This window comes from Artibeus jamaicensis, unplaced genomic scaffold (genome assembly GCF_021234435.1).
Source record: "Artibeus jamaicensis isolate MK-2021 breed Jamaican fruit bat unplaced genomic scaffold, CSHL_Jam_final scaffold_833, whole genome shotgun sequence".
Classification (NCBI taxonomy): domain Eukaryota; kingdom Metazoa; phylum Chordata; class Mammalia; order Chiroptera; family Phyllostomidae; genus Artibeus; species Artibeus jamaicensis.
The window spans coordinates 5276093-5292609 of NW_026522056.1; the positions used below are offsets into that span (position 1 = coordinate 5276093).

General features: G+C 44.2%; 1 protein-coding gene across 1 annotated transcript; it reads left to right on the forward strand.

The window, feature by feature from the left end:
• Positions 1–6235: 6235 nt before the first annotated feature.
• Positions 6236–15161, forward strand: LOC119047155 (protein-lysine methyltransferase METTL21C-like). The gene is made up of 4 exons (XM_037142522.2): positions 6236–6367; positions 9257–9408; positions 13631–13748; positions 14605–15161. The coding sequence occupies exons 1-4, from the start codon at positions 6244–6246 to the stop codon at positions 14997–14999; spliced, it is 789 nt and encodes a 262-aa protein (XP_036998417.2). The 5' UTR covers positions 6236–6243; the 3' UTR covers positions 15000–15161.
• Positions 15162–16517: the final 1356 nt, after the last annotated feature.

The following is a 16517-nucleotide window of genomic DNA, read 5'->3' on the forward strand; positions in this document are numbered from 1 at the left end:
TTGAATGTTGGTGAGTCAGTAAGGAACACCCAGTTCAACGGAACCCCACCTCTTTGGAAGTAAATTCCCACCAGTCTTCCTATATGTTTGTCTGATCAGCAATCCCTCCTTTACGGAACTTTTGGGGAAGATCACGTGAAAAAGCAATGAGCCTCTCACTCATATTCTGGGATGGGAACAGAGTCAATGATATTCACTGATGAAACAGCTGATTAAGTTATTGTCCAAGGTTATGTGGAATTACATGGCTGCGGAGGGAGAAGCAGCAGAACCAGTGTAGAAATGGACATGATGCAGGGGTGTCCAACATTTTGGCATCTCCTGGCAACACTGGAAGAAGAAGAGTTGTCTTGGGTCGCACACTAAATGCACAAAGACTAATAAAAACTGGTGAGCAATAATAATGTTTTAAGTAAATTTATGATTTTGTGTACGACTGCATTTATAGCCATCGGGGGCTGTATGCGGCCCTCAGGCGCAGGTTGGGCACCCCTGATTCTAGAGGCTCGGGACTGGATAAGAGTGAGTCCATTCTCTCCAGATGTGTTAGCCAAAAAGAGTTTAGGTTTTAGAGATGATGGGTTTCCATTTCGAAACTATTTATCGGAATCAGAAAGTGCGTATGCACAGGGTGGTGAGGAAGAGGAGGAGAAGCCACACCTGACCCGAGTTCCGTGGGCACAGCGTCCCTCCTCTGAGCTGCCAGGCCTACTCCTCACGATTCAGCGGGTGCTTTTCACATGACCCAACCCTGACCGTGGGGCTGAACTTATGACCAAGTTACAGCAATCAGAATATCTCCCCCTACATCTGAAACCTTGACCACAGTTACACGGGGCTGGAGTGTGACTGCAGTTGAGGCCTCTAACAGCGCCTTTTAACGGAAAAACCCACAGACTCCTGCTGCTGAGATTTCTGGGAACACAGCAGTCCTGGGCTCTTTATTTATCAAGCCCCAATACTCAGTGTTTCCATTTGCTTCAGTGAATGACACAGAATTCTTCGAAAAACCACTGTTTCTTTAGCCTTCTACTTGAATGACAAGCAATTTAATACATTTGCTTACCAACGATTATGACCTTCTAAGCACCAGGCATATTCTTTCAGATAAATGATATTTCACTTACTTCTTGCAGTTGTGTGAAAGAACAGCAACATTTTATGGGGCCATGGCAGACGCTGCCACGCCTCACATCTCTCAGACACATCTGAGTGCTCAGGCTGCTAGTCCCTGCACCTGCGCCGAGATGGTTGTGTAGAAATAGCCCAGGAGCCCTCTGCACCTGGTATGAAATGGTTCTGAAGTGTATGGCTTGCCTCATTTCCCAGCCTTTCCCCATGGGTTTACGTTTCTATTTCCCCCTGGCCTCACAGAACGCTCTTTGCTGACTTACACACTTAACCTTGATTATTTTTCCTTCCTCACGCCCCAAGTAAAACATTTCTCTCAAATCCTGTCTCTGGTTGCTTTCCTGGGAGAAAGCGGATGAAGCGCGGGGTGCCATGCCGGATCTATGGGAGGATGGCGCTCCGAACCTGGTGTGCATCAGACACTCTGGAAATACTACTCCACCCCATTTATAGATGAGGACACTGAGACAGAGGAGGCAGGACTCAGCTGGCTAGTAGATGGTACAAGCAGCTGGCGATTAGAATTCCCGCTGCGTGACAACTTGGATTCATTGCCTACACCAGGGTTTCTCAACCTCGGCACTGCTGACATTCTGAGTCAGATAGTTCTTTGTCGTGGGCGCTGTCGCATATAGCGTGAACTGTTCAGCAGCATCCCTGGTCTCCATGCACTAGATGCCAGTAGCACACCACCCGACTTGTGAGAAGCAGAAACATCTCTGAATTGCCAATATCCCTGGGAGAAGGGGAGGGCTCCTCCATGTGGAGAACCACTGGCCGTGTTCAGCTGGGAAAAGCCCAGGGACAGGTCAGAGGTCTACACTGATGGGGGAGGCAGAGCCTGTGACCCACGCACGTAGCTTATTTACTGACCTTGCATAAAGCCTTGATCCAGTCGTTCGTGTTCTGACTTCAAATCTGGCCCACTTTCCATTAGGCTAGGCTCCCTGAGATCAACTGTTCCATCGCTCTGCTTGTTAGAAAGTTCTTTCCTGCTGAGCCCAATTCTGTTTGCTGGAAACTTACTTCATTAGCATGCTCTCCGGGGCCGTGCAGAAGGCCTAATCCCTCCGCGTGGATGGCGCCTCAGCTATCTGAACACAACTCCCGCATCCCTGCCCTATAGATCCACACTGACTGTGTGCCAAGTGCTGCAGACACACAGGCAACAGCGGTCGGACTGTGAGTTCAAACGTCTAAGCTCTTCCTCAGGCCTTTGAACAGGAAGTTCTAGGGGCGTAGAGTCTGCAGTTTAGAGCTTTCCAGGTGGTTCTGATGTGATGCATCACAGTCCAGTGTTTAGGGACCTCAGACCTGACCTCTGCCAGTTCCAGGCAATAGAGCTCTGATTTGTTTCTTAAGCAGATGCCTGAAAGATGGCTTTTGAAGAATGTATTACAAAGAAACTCTTAAAATAATAGAATAGTACACTCTAGGTTTAAAGAGGTACATGTTTCCAGTTTTATTTTTAGTAAAATAGCTTTTTATTAAGTTTAAACCATAAAAAGCTTAAAAGTTGATGCTAGAAAATGTCAGGCTTACTTCTCCAGACAGTGGGATTTAAGATTTAAAAAATTTCTTCTTTGTGCTTTTCTTCATTTTTAAAGCTCACAGGATGAATGTGTGTGTGTGAATGTATATACATATATTCATATACACTGCAATTAGTTTTCAAAAATTAAAAAGTTGTAATGATGACCACCTTTTGCTACAGCTGGTAGAAATAAGTTACAGAAGTGCAGGACGTGATCATAGAAGTAAACCTTTTGGGGAACAATAAAAGCACTGGAATGATGGATTTGACAAAGACCCCAGTCACCTCTCTTCACTCAAGGGAGTGGGAAGGAAGCCCCAGTAGTCACAGGGCCACAGCGCGGCCACACGAGCTTCTGGAGTTAGAGGAAGCAAACATAAAGTACCGCTGTTGGGTAAAAACAAGAATAAAAATGGGCTCTTACATCTACTCAAGCTAAATCACCATTCATTCAGTTCAATGGTTAAATATAGTCCCTCATAAATGCGAATGATTATTTAATTCCTATTTGCCTGAGGATTTAAATTACGTGTCCTATATTCTATTTTAAGGGTTTCCAGGCTTCCAAAATGAATAAACACTCTTCCTCTTTCCCTTTTAACTGCCCCTATTTCTATTAAATTACCACAGCTTGCTTTTTCCTTAGCAGAATTTTTCTGATTTCTTACTCAGCACCGCCCCTTGTGGGACTTTAAGCCTTTCTTTACTTATGTCCCTTTTTATGTAGAGATTGTTCTCATGTCTTCCTCGCAAGTTTTGCTCCCTCTTGGTAGAGTCTTACATTATTTCTGGACGCTAGAATCAGGGTCCAGGACAGAGTCCACGGCAGGCACACTCCTTCCTTTAGCCACAGGAGTTTGGCTGATGAGCACAAAGTTTGCAGGTCCATAAAACCCCTAACTACCCAACCCCCACTTTTTAAAAAAGTGAAATGTAAGTAAGTCCACATTCCAAATGACATCTCAGGATACCACTGAGGGCAGTCTCTGCTCTGCTGGAGTGATTTTCTGGACCTTTTGAGGGTGATTGTATTTCATGTTGCAAGGATCGTGTGCTTACCTGTGTGAGAAAGAAATTTGAAGAGAGAGAGATTGAAAGAGAGAGAGCAAGAGAGACCCAGAGAGAGAAAGAGATTGACAGAGAGAGGGAGAGAGAGAGAGAGAGAGAGAGAGAGAGAGAGAGAGGAAATCCTAGCAAAGCAATGTGTCTGAGTACTGGTGGGTAATGCTACCCTAAATAACTTGGACTTCCACTGGCTGGCTTTTGTTCATAAAATGCTAATCCTTTTAGGTGCAGATCTATATAAAACATTGGGGATTAAAGAGTACACAGAAATCTCAAATCTCTTCTGCTACATAAGGTAAAGGTATACTTAAACTAACAGTTCGAAACTATTTCGAGGGTTTGTATTAACAAGGAGTCATTTTGAAAACTTCCCAATTTTTTAAAATACTAACATATAATATAAATCTTATGAAGATAATGTATATTATATAAATATATGTATCTTACTTATATATGTCAAACTAATAATGAATGCTAGGCAGATTGCTATAGTTATGTTCTAGAAAGATTGTTTATCAATGCACAGCTGTTTTTAGAAAAAGTCATTTCTCGTGTTTTAGAAAAAAATTGCTCATGTCAACTATAATGATGGGGGAGGGAGTCACTTCATTTCACAAGGCAAATAACTTTCCTTGGCTTGCATGCACATGAAGAAATGTCTCCAATTTAATGATCAGAGTTCCAGGGTGCTGGGAGGAAGGTCGGCCCAGAGAGCTCTATGGCACGACTGCTCTAGCTTTGGAGATGGCAGTCAGAGTAGACATTGCAGTGTGAGTCTTTGCACAGATTACTCCTCTTAACTCCCACAAGCACAGGGAGGTGGGTGTCACCATTCTCCACAGAGACAGTGCATGGCAGAGCCACGGTTCAAATGCAGGCTTCTTGCCACGGCGCTGGGACTTCTGCACCAAAGATGCTCTATAGGCTCACAAGCGACCAGTCTGCTAACTTTTAGGAGAAATTTCCTGGCATTGTGGGAAAGTCGAAAGGAAGGAGCTAGTCAGTATCCTCAAGAGAAAACTCTTCTGCAAAGCACAGATCAGCAGAGCCCTCTGAGCTGCTTTGGTGAGTTGGAGAATTGGGGTAAATGTTTGCTTATTTGATTCAGGAGCCAGTGAAAACGTTAACCTACTTTCACAGCCATCTCCTTTGTCTGAAATCCTGTGGCATATGAGTGTGAAGGACGTGCAGTTCCTGCAGGTGTGGGGCGGGACTGCATTCGCAACAGCGGCCGGCGCTCTTCCTCACGTTCTGTTTGCTCGCTGGAGTAGGCCAGCGCCTGAGCAGCCGGGTCCCTGCTGGTTTCTGGGTCACCAGTTGTCCCGGTGTGGCCGGTGTGGCTAGTTGCTGTCCAACACTGGCTGGAACAATACGATGATAGGCAATGTGTGTGTGAGTGGAAAACACAGAATGGTAAACACAAACAAGGAAAACCATTCACGTTCTGTAAAAAATACTAGAAAATGTCCGGGTGTTGGGGAAACGTTATGAATCATTTCGGGGCAAATTAAGCCAGGAGAGCCTGGGCCAACTCAAACAGTGTCCTGCCTCCTGTATAGGAAGGCAGAGTCCACGGCTGGACCTGGGTTTGATTCCCGGCTCTGCCACTAGCCGGCTGTACCCACTGGGGCTGCTTATTAATCTGGGCCTGAATTTCTCTCATCTGAGGAGAGGCATAATAATAGCATCTACTTTGTGGGGTATGTTGGGAGTATTAGATGAATAAATCCACGTAAAGCACTAGAGTGTGCCTGGCAACAATATACGTCCTGCAGCTACGTCAGATATTATTATTTTGAAACCGATCCAGGATCCCAGCAGCCAGGTCCCCTTTTCTGAATCTGGAAGCCCTTTCCTGTGCTGTACTTACTAATCAGCTTTGCTCTCCTGTTTCTCACCACAGCCCTGGGAGGTAGGCTGGTATTCTTATCCCCTTTTTGCTGACGAGGAAATGGTGAGGGGGAGTTAAATGAATTGCAAAGTGTTAGAGCGGGTAGCCAACGCAGGCTCCTGGCTCCTAGCCCCACCATCCTTTCTACGGTCTTGCAAAAAAGCCTCAGAGGAAAAGGGATCAGCCCTGCATTTGCTCCAAATCCTGGCTACTCACCCATGATATTTCAGGCCACGAGGTGCTCCCAGTGGCCATATTGCTAGACCAGATTTTCTGTGTTAAGACTCAGTTCCCAAAGCTATCAGGAGTGCACTTTAGATCCTGGCAACATCGTGCCTCCCTCTGGCTCCAGTTGCTCTGTTTCTGCCTATCTCCGTGCACGGAATGCATTCAGTCATGTTTAATGGTCTCCCTCCACTTTGCTCTGCACAACCAGGATGGCAGCTCCATGAGTGGCTGCTGTGCTCGTCCAGGGAACTGAGCTGGAAAGCAGACGTTCTTTTCCACTCAGCAGACGCTAAGGCGATAAGCCGCACCTTTAGAGCCCTCTGAGAGATTCAGACGGCCTGGGCCCAACAACTCGGGTCTTGTCCAATTTTCTACTCTCCAGCCGACTCCGGTTATGGACGTGTGTCTGAGCTCCAAGCAGCAGCCCGGGCGCCTGAGGGAAGGACTGGGCTCCCCGGATGGCTGGTTCGAGGCAGAAGAGACTCCCCAGAAACACAGCACCCACGGACCCACAGGAGGTAACTTCTTCCTCACCTCCACACCTTCACTGTTGTTTTCCTGGTGATGGCATTGTCCAGCTAACTTCTGTGACAAAAATTTGCATTTCCTTTAACTCTAGATCTTTAAATGACTGATGCCGAGATATAATTGACATGTAACATTACATTAGTCTCAGGTGTATGACAAAATGATTCGAGGTTGGGATATATCGAGAAATTATCTCTACAGTAAGGCTAGTTAACATCCATGTACATTGTTTGTATAATGAAGCCAAGCAGGAAAATGCCCTCACGCAAGCGTGAGCATCCTTACTATTTATCAAAACCCACAAATTTGTTTTATCTTGTGTATAAACCAAATATTGTGTATTTTTGTAACAAGAATTTTAAAGAGGCATGAAGTCTACCTTAGTTTCTGCTTTCCCCAAAGTGTGTCCCTGGCAGCTCTGTCACGCTCGGGGACCTTGTAAAGCCAAGTATGTCCCTATCGGGACAACGGAACCAGCAGGGTTGCATTTCTGGAAAGGGGCTCAGTAGTTAGTAAAGAGCAGACATGACAAATAATGTCATCAAAGCCAAGAGACAGCATTTGTAACATTTACAGTCATTCAATGTGGTATAATTATGTTCCAACCCTGCTGAACTCAGGTGTTATTTATTTTTACTGTTTACATAAAAATGCAACACTACTTGTCTCTAAAACATGGTCCCTCTAAAACTATCAAGCTAGCGTGGATACAATAAATGAAAATATTTAATGTACAATAAATGTAAATTTCTATATCTTTGTAGAACACAAAAGGGTCTTGTGGGAGTATATTTATATGCCCACGTTTTGTTTCACTATTGATCGGGAAAGTATATACATTAGCTTACTAACCTGTGAAGTGATGAGTCATTCAAAATCAGCCTGCTGACTTTTCCAACAGTCTTGAGAGTCTCTGGTTGGTGACATATGGAAGGAAGGGAAGAATGAACGGTCTGGCCGTAGCAGGGGCGGGGTGGGGGAAAGATGCCTGCAAGAGCTGGTGTGAGTACCTGATGGTCCGGCTGCTCCTGGGAAACACTCTGTGATGAAAGCCCTTGAGAAAAAGCACAGCCCTTACCAAACTCCTTGTACCAGCTGACCTGTACTAGTTCCCGAATTTCAGGAATTTTGTGAGTTGGTTATTAAAGACAACTACTATTGAAATTTAAGTTATATAAACTTATAATTAAATTGGTTATATCAAAGGCAAAGGTATATTAAAAACTAAGGTAATAAGTATGACTCATCATGAATTATTTTAGTACACTTGACAATTAGCTACGCTCTTGAGGCCATTGATGTCCAGTGTATCTGGTGGCAGAAATACTCCGTCATGGTGTGCTGCGGTACATCTTTTCCCAGTGACATTTTATGGTAGTTTGAAATCGCCAGGGTGGGAGTGTTTATACCATGGTCATTGTCAAACCGTGCAAATCAGTGCTTCCTCCTCCTGCCCCACACTGGTCGTCATATGTTTACCGGGCACCATGGTCTATTCCTCTGCCTTCTAATTGTCTCTTAAGCCAAATTCAGAGTCAGCCTCCCAGCCCTCCAAGGGCAGCTAGGGCCTTCTGGCCATTCCTAAGTATTGGGTTGGTGTTTTTAGTTGTAGCTTCCCATGGGCCATAGGTCTTCCCTCCCCTACAGCCTCCTCACCACCCCAAGCAGGGCACGTGACAGGAAAGGACAACGTCTCAGGACTGACTTGGTCACTCTTTATTAGTAGATTCCAGCAAGTTCAGTGCAGTCTTTGGTCTCTGGAAGCTCCCCTTTTTGCTCAAGGCCGAGAATTCTCCTCCCAGGGGTGGAACCCCCTAAGTCAGAACCTGTGGCCAAGGGCCACACTCTGAAGGCCGGCAGACATCCGTTCCGCTAGTTCACAAACCAGTCTTGTTGCTCACGTGGTGGGAAAAGACCTTTTCCCAATATACTGCTATGTACAGACACTTATTTTGGGTAAAAAACAATAAAAATTAATTTCTAGGGGAACAAAATGAAAATACATGCAAAGACGTGCAAAATACAAGCGTGTAATTAGATTCAAGACATGATCAAATTGTACCAATTATAAATGCTTACTTCAAGTTTCTGTACTGTTCTTCCTGGAAACCTGTTACAGTTTGCAGACCAGCAGCACAGAACTGTTCTGGTGCATGTGGAAATCAGTGATAACCAAAACAGCCTGTCGTGCCTGCCTCTCAGGGGCGGACTCCTGAGTAGGTTTCTTTAAAGACCTGCCACCCTTCGCCCTCTGTTTGCATCCTCCTCCAAGCAGGTGCTCTTTTCCTCTCATTTTATATGATATTTGAGGGCTGCCAGAGTGGGTCATGGGAGCAAAGAAGTATTTAGAGCAGTCGTAACTTAATAGTCAGAGCTCATCTGGCAACCTCCCCCTGGACTGTGGGGCTGGCTCATCTCTGGGTAACATGTACCTTTTGAGGAGCCGATGTAGGAAGGATTTAAGGAACACACTGCAGCCAACATGTGGGAATGTTACTTCAAGACCTAAAAATAGTCAGGCCCGTGTGTGCCCAGGTCTTCCTTACACAGGCAGCCCATCTGTGACATTTTCCTCATGCCATTTGGCTTTCTCCTGTCATCAAAACAGAGCTTGGGGATGGAGCCACACCTTTCACGTCCTCTCCTAAACAGAGGAAAGGACTCAGGACACCCTTTGGCATTTCATCATATGTTAAAAATGTCACACCTGAATTTTATTCCGTATCATTGTTTTGTGCTAGTTTGTGGCCATCATCATTAATAGCATCGGCCCTCTGTTGAAAGAATTCTCACTGTGTTTCCATCTTATCAATTGTACTAAGTACATATTTGCACTGAATCAACAAATGATGTAACCTATTTTATTTTCTGCCCCACAGATTTTAACAACATAGAGCCTTCTCTTCAGAGCCTCCAGAAATTTATTCCTACAGATTATGCCAGCTACACTCAGGAGTATTACCAGTTTGCAGGCAAGAAGATTGTGGTCCAAGAGTCAATAGAGAGTTACGGAGCAGTGGTGTGGCCCGGGGTGAGAGAACCGCTGCCCCGGGATGGTGGGATATCTGGGGACGATAATGACACTCTCATCCACCCGAGTGGCCTTGAATGGTGTACCAAGTACTTTAACATTCTGTGTTTCTCCAACTGGGGGCCCATTGCTGCCCCACCTCCAGGGGTGTGGGGTGTGCTGGGGCTCCACAAATACATAGCATCTCTCGCATTAGCATTGATAGTCCTCTGTGCTATGTTCTCGAAACATTTTTCTTTACATGAACATAAACTTGAATATATCAGGAAGTAGGATGAAAACTTCATGTGAATTATTAAGGAAAAAAATCTCAGCTTGAGAGTTTAGGCTTTGCAGCCTGTCCTTTGGGGCCACTCCCACAGACCCTTGGGGACTCATCTCCTTTTCACACTGTAGATATTATAGTAGAAATGTTTAGGAGGCATGACTGCATCTCATGTTCTCCCCGCAACAGCCCTGCGAAGATGGGTCCCAAGTGGGGGAAACGCTCTGAATTTAGAGCCAGAAAACCTGCTCTTTCCTGGCTGAGTGGTCATGAATGTTCACTTCACCTCCATTTGCCTTCATTCCCATATTTAAAGCATGGGGCAGGGGGAGTGTCCAGCTCCTGAGATGGTTGTGAGGGTTCAATGAAGTGATGTACCCAAGCTCACGTTGCCTGCAATTGTTAATGTCATGTTATTAATATTAAGGAATTATTAAGTTAATGAAGAAAAGTTCACAGTCTGGTAAAGCTATTGCCTGGGGGGCGTGGTACACACCCAGGCTGGGTCAGCAGCCTCAGACGCCAGCACTGTTGTTCTTTCCACTGCACAGGTCTTCAGCCTGCCCTGAGGGAGCCTCCAGATCAGAGCAGCTCGGTCGTCAGCACAGACGTGAACCAAACTGGGGTCTTGTTAAAATGCAGATTCTGATTCAGGAGCTCTGGGGCAGGACTGGGGTGGTGGGCTGTGCCTCCGCACTGCCCCTGCTCCCGGATGATACAGACCTGCTGGTCCTGGTCTTATCGTGTGCAGTCACAATTAGAGGCCCCATGGAGAGCCCCTGGGGCAATCTGCAGTACTGGTGGCAAGTTAAAAGGGGGAGCAGGAGGAGGGAGGGGCAACCAAAGGGCTCCACACTCTTAGAGCTTCAGCCCTTCTCACTCCTCTCAACCAAGGAAGCTCCATTTTTACCCCTGATGCATGTAGGTGTGACTTCTTTCAAACAAAGATTTTTCTTTCCCTTTTTATATTGAATTTACTGGGTTGACATTGGTTCATAAAAGTACATAGTTCTCTGGCCAAGATGAAGACATAGGTAGAAATGCTTCACTTCCTTGCACAACCAAAAGAAGGATAATAACTAATTTAAAAGCAATAAACACCAGAAGTGCCAAAAAATAAAACTACATGGAACTCTGACAACCAAGGAGTTAAAACATTCATCCAGACTGGTAGGAGGGGCTGAGACGGGCACCCGGGCAGTAGAGGACCCACAGGCAAGGCTGCAGACCATGTGGGCAAGGCAAGTGCTGGCTGACCAGGAAACCAAAGACTCAAAACCTCTGGCTGTAAAACCTGTGAGGTTGTGAAGGCAGGAGAAACTCCCAGTCTCACAGAAGAGTTCCCACAAACCCACCCACCGGAGAATCAGCACCTGAGAGGGCAGAATTCACTTGTGGGAAGTGAGGAAAGTGATAGAAAGTGGGACAAGAGTGGAGTGAGCGAGTGGCATTGTTCCCTCTCTGAGCCCTCCCCCACCAACAGAGCCACAGTGCAGCTGAGTGGGTTGCCCTGCCCTGGCAAATACCGAAGGCTCCACCCCTTACAATGTAAACAGGTATGCTGAGACGAAGAAATACAGCCCAAATGAAGGAACAGATCAAAGCTCCAGACAAAGAGCTACATGATGAGGAGATAGACAATATCTGTTGCAGAGTTCAAAACACTGGTAATCGGGATGCTCACAGAATTGACTGAGCTTGGTTGCAAAATGAAGGAAGAAATGAAGGCTATACAAAGTGAAATAAATGAAAATATATAGGGAACCAACAGTGAAGAGAAGAAAACTGGGACTCAAATCAACCAGCTGGAATAAAAGGAAGAAATAAACATTCACCCAAAACAAGAAAGGAAGAAACAAGAATTCAAAAAAATGAGGAGAGGCTTAGAAACCTCTGGCACAACTTTAAGTGCTCCAACATCCCAATCACAGGGGTGCCAAAAGGTAAAGAGGAAGAGCAAGAAATTGAAAACTTATTTGAACAAACAATAAAGGAAAACGTCTTCAATCTTGTGAAGAAAACAAACTTCTAAGAAGTCCAGGAAGCTCAGAGAGTCCCAAAATTCATTGGACCCAAGGAGGAACACACCAAGACACATCATAATTAAGTTACTCAAGATAAGGAGAGAATCTTAGAAGCAGCAAGAGGAAAGGAGAAATTTATCTACAAAGGAGTTCCCATAAGACTATCCATTCATTTCTCAAAAGAAACCTTACAGACAAGAAAGGGCTGGAAAGTATTCCAGATCATGAAAGGCAAGGACCCACATCCAAGATTACTCTATCCAGCAAAGTTGTCATTTAGAATGAAAGGGCAGATAAAGTGCTTTCCAAATAAGGTCAAGTTAAAGGAGTTTATCATCACCAAGAACTTATTATATGAAATGTTAAAGGGACTTATCTAAGAAATATAAGAAGATCAAAAACTGGAAATAGTAAAATAGCAACAAACTCAAAACTATCAACAACTGGACCTAAAAAATGAAAACAAAACTAAGCAAACAACTAGAACAGGGACAGAATCACAGGAATGGAGATCAGATGGAGGGAGAGGAAGGAGGCAGAATGGGGAAAACGTACATGGAATAAGAAGCATAATTGGTAGATACAAACTAGACACGCACGGGGAGGTCAAGTACAGTATAGGAAATCGAGGATCCAAAGAACTTAAATGTGCGACCCAAGGACATGGACTAAGGATGGTGAGAAACGCTGGAGGAGGGGGATGCAGGGCAGAGGGGGGATAATGTGAAAAAAAACTGGGACAACTGTAATAGCATAATCAATAAAGTATGCTTAAAAAATAAAAGTATATAGTTTTCAGACATACAGTTTTGTAAGACATCATCTGTATATTGTGTTGTGTGTTCACCACCCCAAGTCAAGTCTCCTTCCGTCACTGTTTACCCCCCCATACCCTCCGTGACCCCTCCCACCCCCATTCCGCTCTGGTAATCATCATGCTGTCGTCTGTGTCTGTGATTTTATTGTTGTTCTCTGTCTTTGGTTTAACAAGTGTGAAAACCACCAACTACTCCACAGCTTTTTATTGTAATATATTTGGCAAACAGACAGCCATCGCAGGGGTATCAGAGGTCTTCCCTCCCCTAGAAAACACCTCCAAGCGAATGTCCTCTTGATAGCCCAGGTGACCCTGTCTTTCTAGTATCAAAACCCCCACACTGCAAAATATTACCCTTTTCCCAAGGGACTATCTTATAAAAAGCTGTCTTGACTTATTTGCATGTTTGTGTTTTTTAACACCTCCTTGCTACTACTGCTCAAAGCGTATAGTCCAGGGACCAGGAGCCCTGGCGTCACCTGGGGCTTCTTAGAAATGTAGTCCCCAGGCCCCGCCGCCACCCACCACCGTCCCCCCACCTGCCCCCACAGGCCCTACTGCACGGAGATGTGCATCTCAAACCAGGCCCCAATGATTTGTGTATGCACTAAAGTTTGGAAAGCGCTGTTCTGAGCATCTAAGTGTTTCTTAGAGAAACCACTTAAAAAAATAACTGCCCAGTTGTCCACTGTTAGCAGACAAAGTCCTAGCCCAGTTGAATTTTGAAAGAAGCTGGGAGAGAGGTGTGGAAGACATTTATACAACATCCCTAAAGCAGGCAGAGGCCCAGTGTGACTAAACCAGAGCAAGACTTGGCTGTCCCACAGGCCTCACTGCCCAGATTTGCAACAGGAGCTGGTCTTCTGGAGCCTGGAGACTGATCCGGAGCCCCTGACCCAGGGATGTGAAACACTGTTTTCTGTGATGCGTATTATGATTTCCACAGTCCAGAGGTCTAAATACATCATTAAATGTATATTTTGATTCTGATGAACCTTTCCATGAACTGAGACTATTAACGACATGTCCTAAAATATTTAACTTGGGGTAGGGATTGGCGCCATTGCTGGTTTCCAATGTTCTAATGCCCAACTGACAACTGTAAATATTTTTTAGGCTACGGCTTTGTGTCAGTACTTGGAGGAACACGCAGAGGAATTGAATCTTCAAGATGCTAAAACACTTGAAATTGGTGCTGGACCAGGCCTTGTTTCCATCGTGGCCAGTATCTTAGGTTCGTGCCTTTGTTTATTCCTGAGACCTTTACTGTGACCACAGTGATGAGCTTATCGCAGGCTGTGGTTTAGGTAGTTGGCCATGATTTCACTCATTAAATCTCCCCCAAATGTCACGTGCTAGAACTCCCACAGAGGTAAGATTACTGCATCTTAGATAAAGGAACTTGGTGCACCGATTCCCAGGTGATGACATTGAAATTTTGGAGGTGCGACTTCCAGATCCCTGTTGTAAATAACTATGTTGTGCTGTCTTCTGCTTTTTATTGCAAATATTGTAACTAACATTTTGAAAGGAAAAAGAGGTGAGTTAATCCAAGGTGAGCATGGGTTTACCCCACAGTAGGGGCTGTGAGTTCCTGGGCCCCGGGCAGTAATCTGTCCTACTTCTGTGCACAGTGTTGGAGTTTTTTAAACACTGATATCATGATCTATTTTATGAACCATAGTCGCTAACTTTAAAAATGCCTAAGCATTAATTAATGGGCTGAGATAAGGACGAGAGTCATACAAAATAGATCATCCTTTGTGGAAAGAAAACTGCTGAATACTTCACGTAAGAAAAAATAAAACCTTCAGATAAATGTAATTTGGGTGGGAAGGTGCTGCTGTCATCTAGTGGATGGGGACCAGAGAAGCCACCAACATCTTACAGAGCACAGGGCAGCCCCGACCTGCGCCCCGGAAAGAATTATCCTATGGAATTATGTCAAGTACGTCCAGCCTGTATGTTAACAGGGCCAAGGTTGAGAAGCCCAGTTCCAGTGCTTTTGTGTCTTCCTGAGAGGGTAGGTCCACTCTGAATGCCCCAGTGTTGCCAAGTCATTGTTACCCTTTTTCTCTTTCTGTCTTAAGGAGCTCAGGTCACCGCAACGGATTTGCCTGATGTCCTAGGAAACCTTCAATACAACCTTTTAAAGAACACACTAAAGCGCACAGCACATCTGCCTGAAGTGAGAGAACTGGTGTGGGGAGAAGGCCTGGAACAAAACTTCCCCAAGTCCACCTTCTATTACGATTACGTCCTGGCCTCTGATGTGGTCTACCACCATTACTGTCTGGACAAGCTGCTTGGCACCATGGTGTACCTTTGCCATCCGGGGACTGTGTTGCTTTGGGCAAACAAGTTCCGATTCAGCACTGATTATGAATTTTTGGATAAATTCAAGCAAGTTTTTGATACAATGCTCTTGGCTGAATTTCCAGAGTCATCAGTTAAAATTTTTAAAGGGGCACTAAAATGGGACTAAATGAAACCAAGTGCCTTTCAAAAAAAATTAGTGCATGTTTCAAGCAGTGTCAGAGATTGCGTTGTCAATAAAACTCTCAGAAGATTGAGAAGGCAGAGTCTAAAAAATAACTTGTATGCCCCAAACAAACAGGACTCAAAGTTACAGCAGCTTTCTAAGATAACCTATTTAGGATGATCTGGTTAATCTAGATATCAAAAAGAATAACATGAAAATGTAAAAATAGCTTTGCTGGCTTCCAAAAGTCTCAATTAAATGTTTAGTAAATTTGACATGAGTGAATCAATAACAAGTGCATTTTCTCCTTGTCATTTCTACTGTAGGACACAGTCACAAACTTAGCAACATACTTTTGTCACGTGTTTTTTGAAGCCAAGCTTCATACAGTTCTTATATCTTAATTTGAAGAATATACTTCTAAAAATTTTAATTACCAAAGGGAGAGGATAGTGAATGAGAGAAAGCAGTAGCAGGCTAAACAACAACCAGAAGTGAAAAATATGGAAACAGTGCTAGAAGTAGGAAATGGATGCTGCCTAAGAAACTTCTTAAGAGAATTTAATGTATAGATATTCTCTCCCTCTATGTCAACTGCCTATGACTATTGCAAGTTAAATTTCTGCGTGGTCTGATTTTTTTTCTTTTGATTAAAATATCTTAAAAGATTGGAAAGAATGGAATTTTTATCTATTCTAATTAAAAAACACTACAGAAAAACCTAAAATAAACATCACACTTAATTATAAAATGTTAATAGCTTCTTTGAAATAGGGGGTAAAAACTTAAAATTCCAGCTTACCACCATTTCTCTTCACCATTATACTGCAGATTTTAGCTAATGTAATCAATAAAAGCAAAGAAATACAACATGCAAATTTAGAATAGTAGAAAACACTTTTTTTGTAAAGGGCAAGTTGCGGAATCTTTTCTAAAGTGTTTACACTTTGTAGGCTATATACCGTTTCTGTACAATATTTTTTGTATTTTTGTTTTGTTTGGCTTTTTAAACAATAATTTATAAAAATGCAAGAACAATCTTAGCTGGTGGAACCTGTACAACCAAGCTTTTGGTTGGCTTTCACCCACAGGCCATAATTTGCTGACCCCTGGAACTCTACATAATTTACTGTGGAATTGTTGAAATGTGTAAGTTTAGCAAGGTTGCCAAATGTCGATACACAAAGGTCAAGTGTATTTAGAGATTCTACCCACAAATAGTTAGAAAATAACTTTAAATAAAGTATAATAGCAATACCAAATACTTAGAAATAAATCTAACAGAAGATATGCAGCAGGACTTTTCAAGATGGTGGCAGAGTAGGTTCACCTCCTCAGAACCAAGTGGAAACACAGCTACCCTGGGGAATAGTCTCCCCGAAGGACCAGCTGACGGACGGCTGAAGGGGAGTTTTACAACCAAGGACTTGCAGAAGAAACTGTGTCCAGACTCCACCCGCACCGCAGCTCACACCACAGTCAGGGATGAGCCTCACAGCCTGAGGGCTGACCCCACACACC

Bases quoted from the DNA above. Each gene is read 5' to 3' on its own strand.
- LOC119047155 (XM_037142522.2), top strand. From the start codon at position 6,244: ATGGACGTGTGTCTGAGCTCCAAGCAGCAGCCCGGGCGCCTGAGGGAA. The intron at 9,409-13,630 runs GTGAGAGAACCG...AATATTTTTTAG, and splicing joins GAGCAGTGGTGTGGCCCGGG to GCTACGGCTTTGTGTCAGTA. The intron at 13,749-14,604 runs GTTCGTGCCTTT...TTCTGTCTTAAG, and splicing joins CATCGTGGCCAGTATCTTAG to GAGCTCAGGTCACCGCAACG.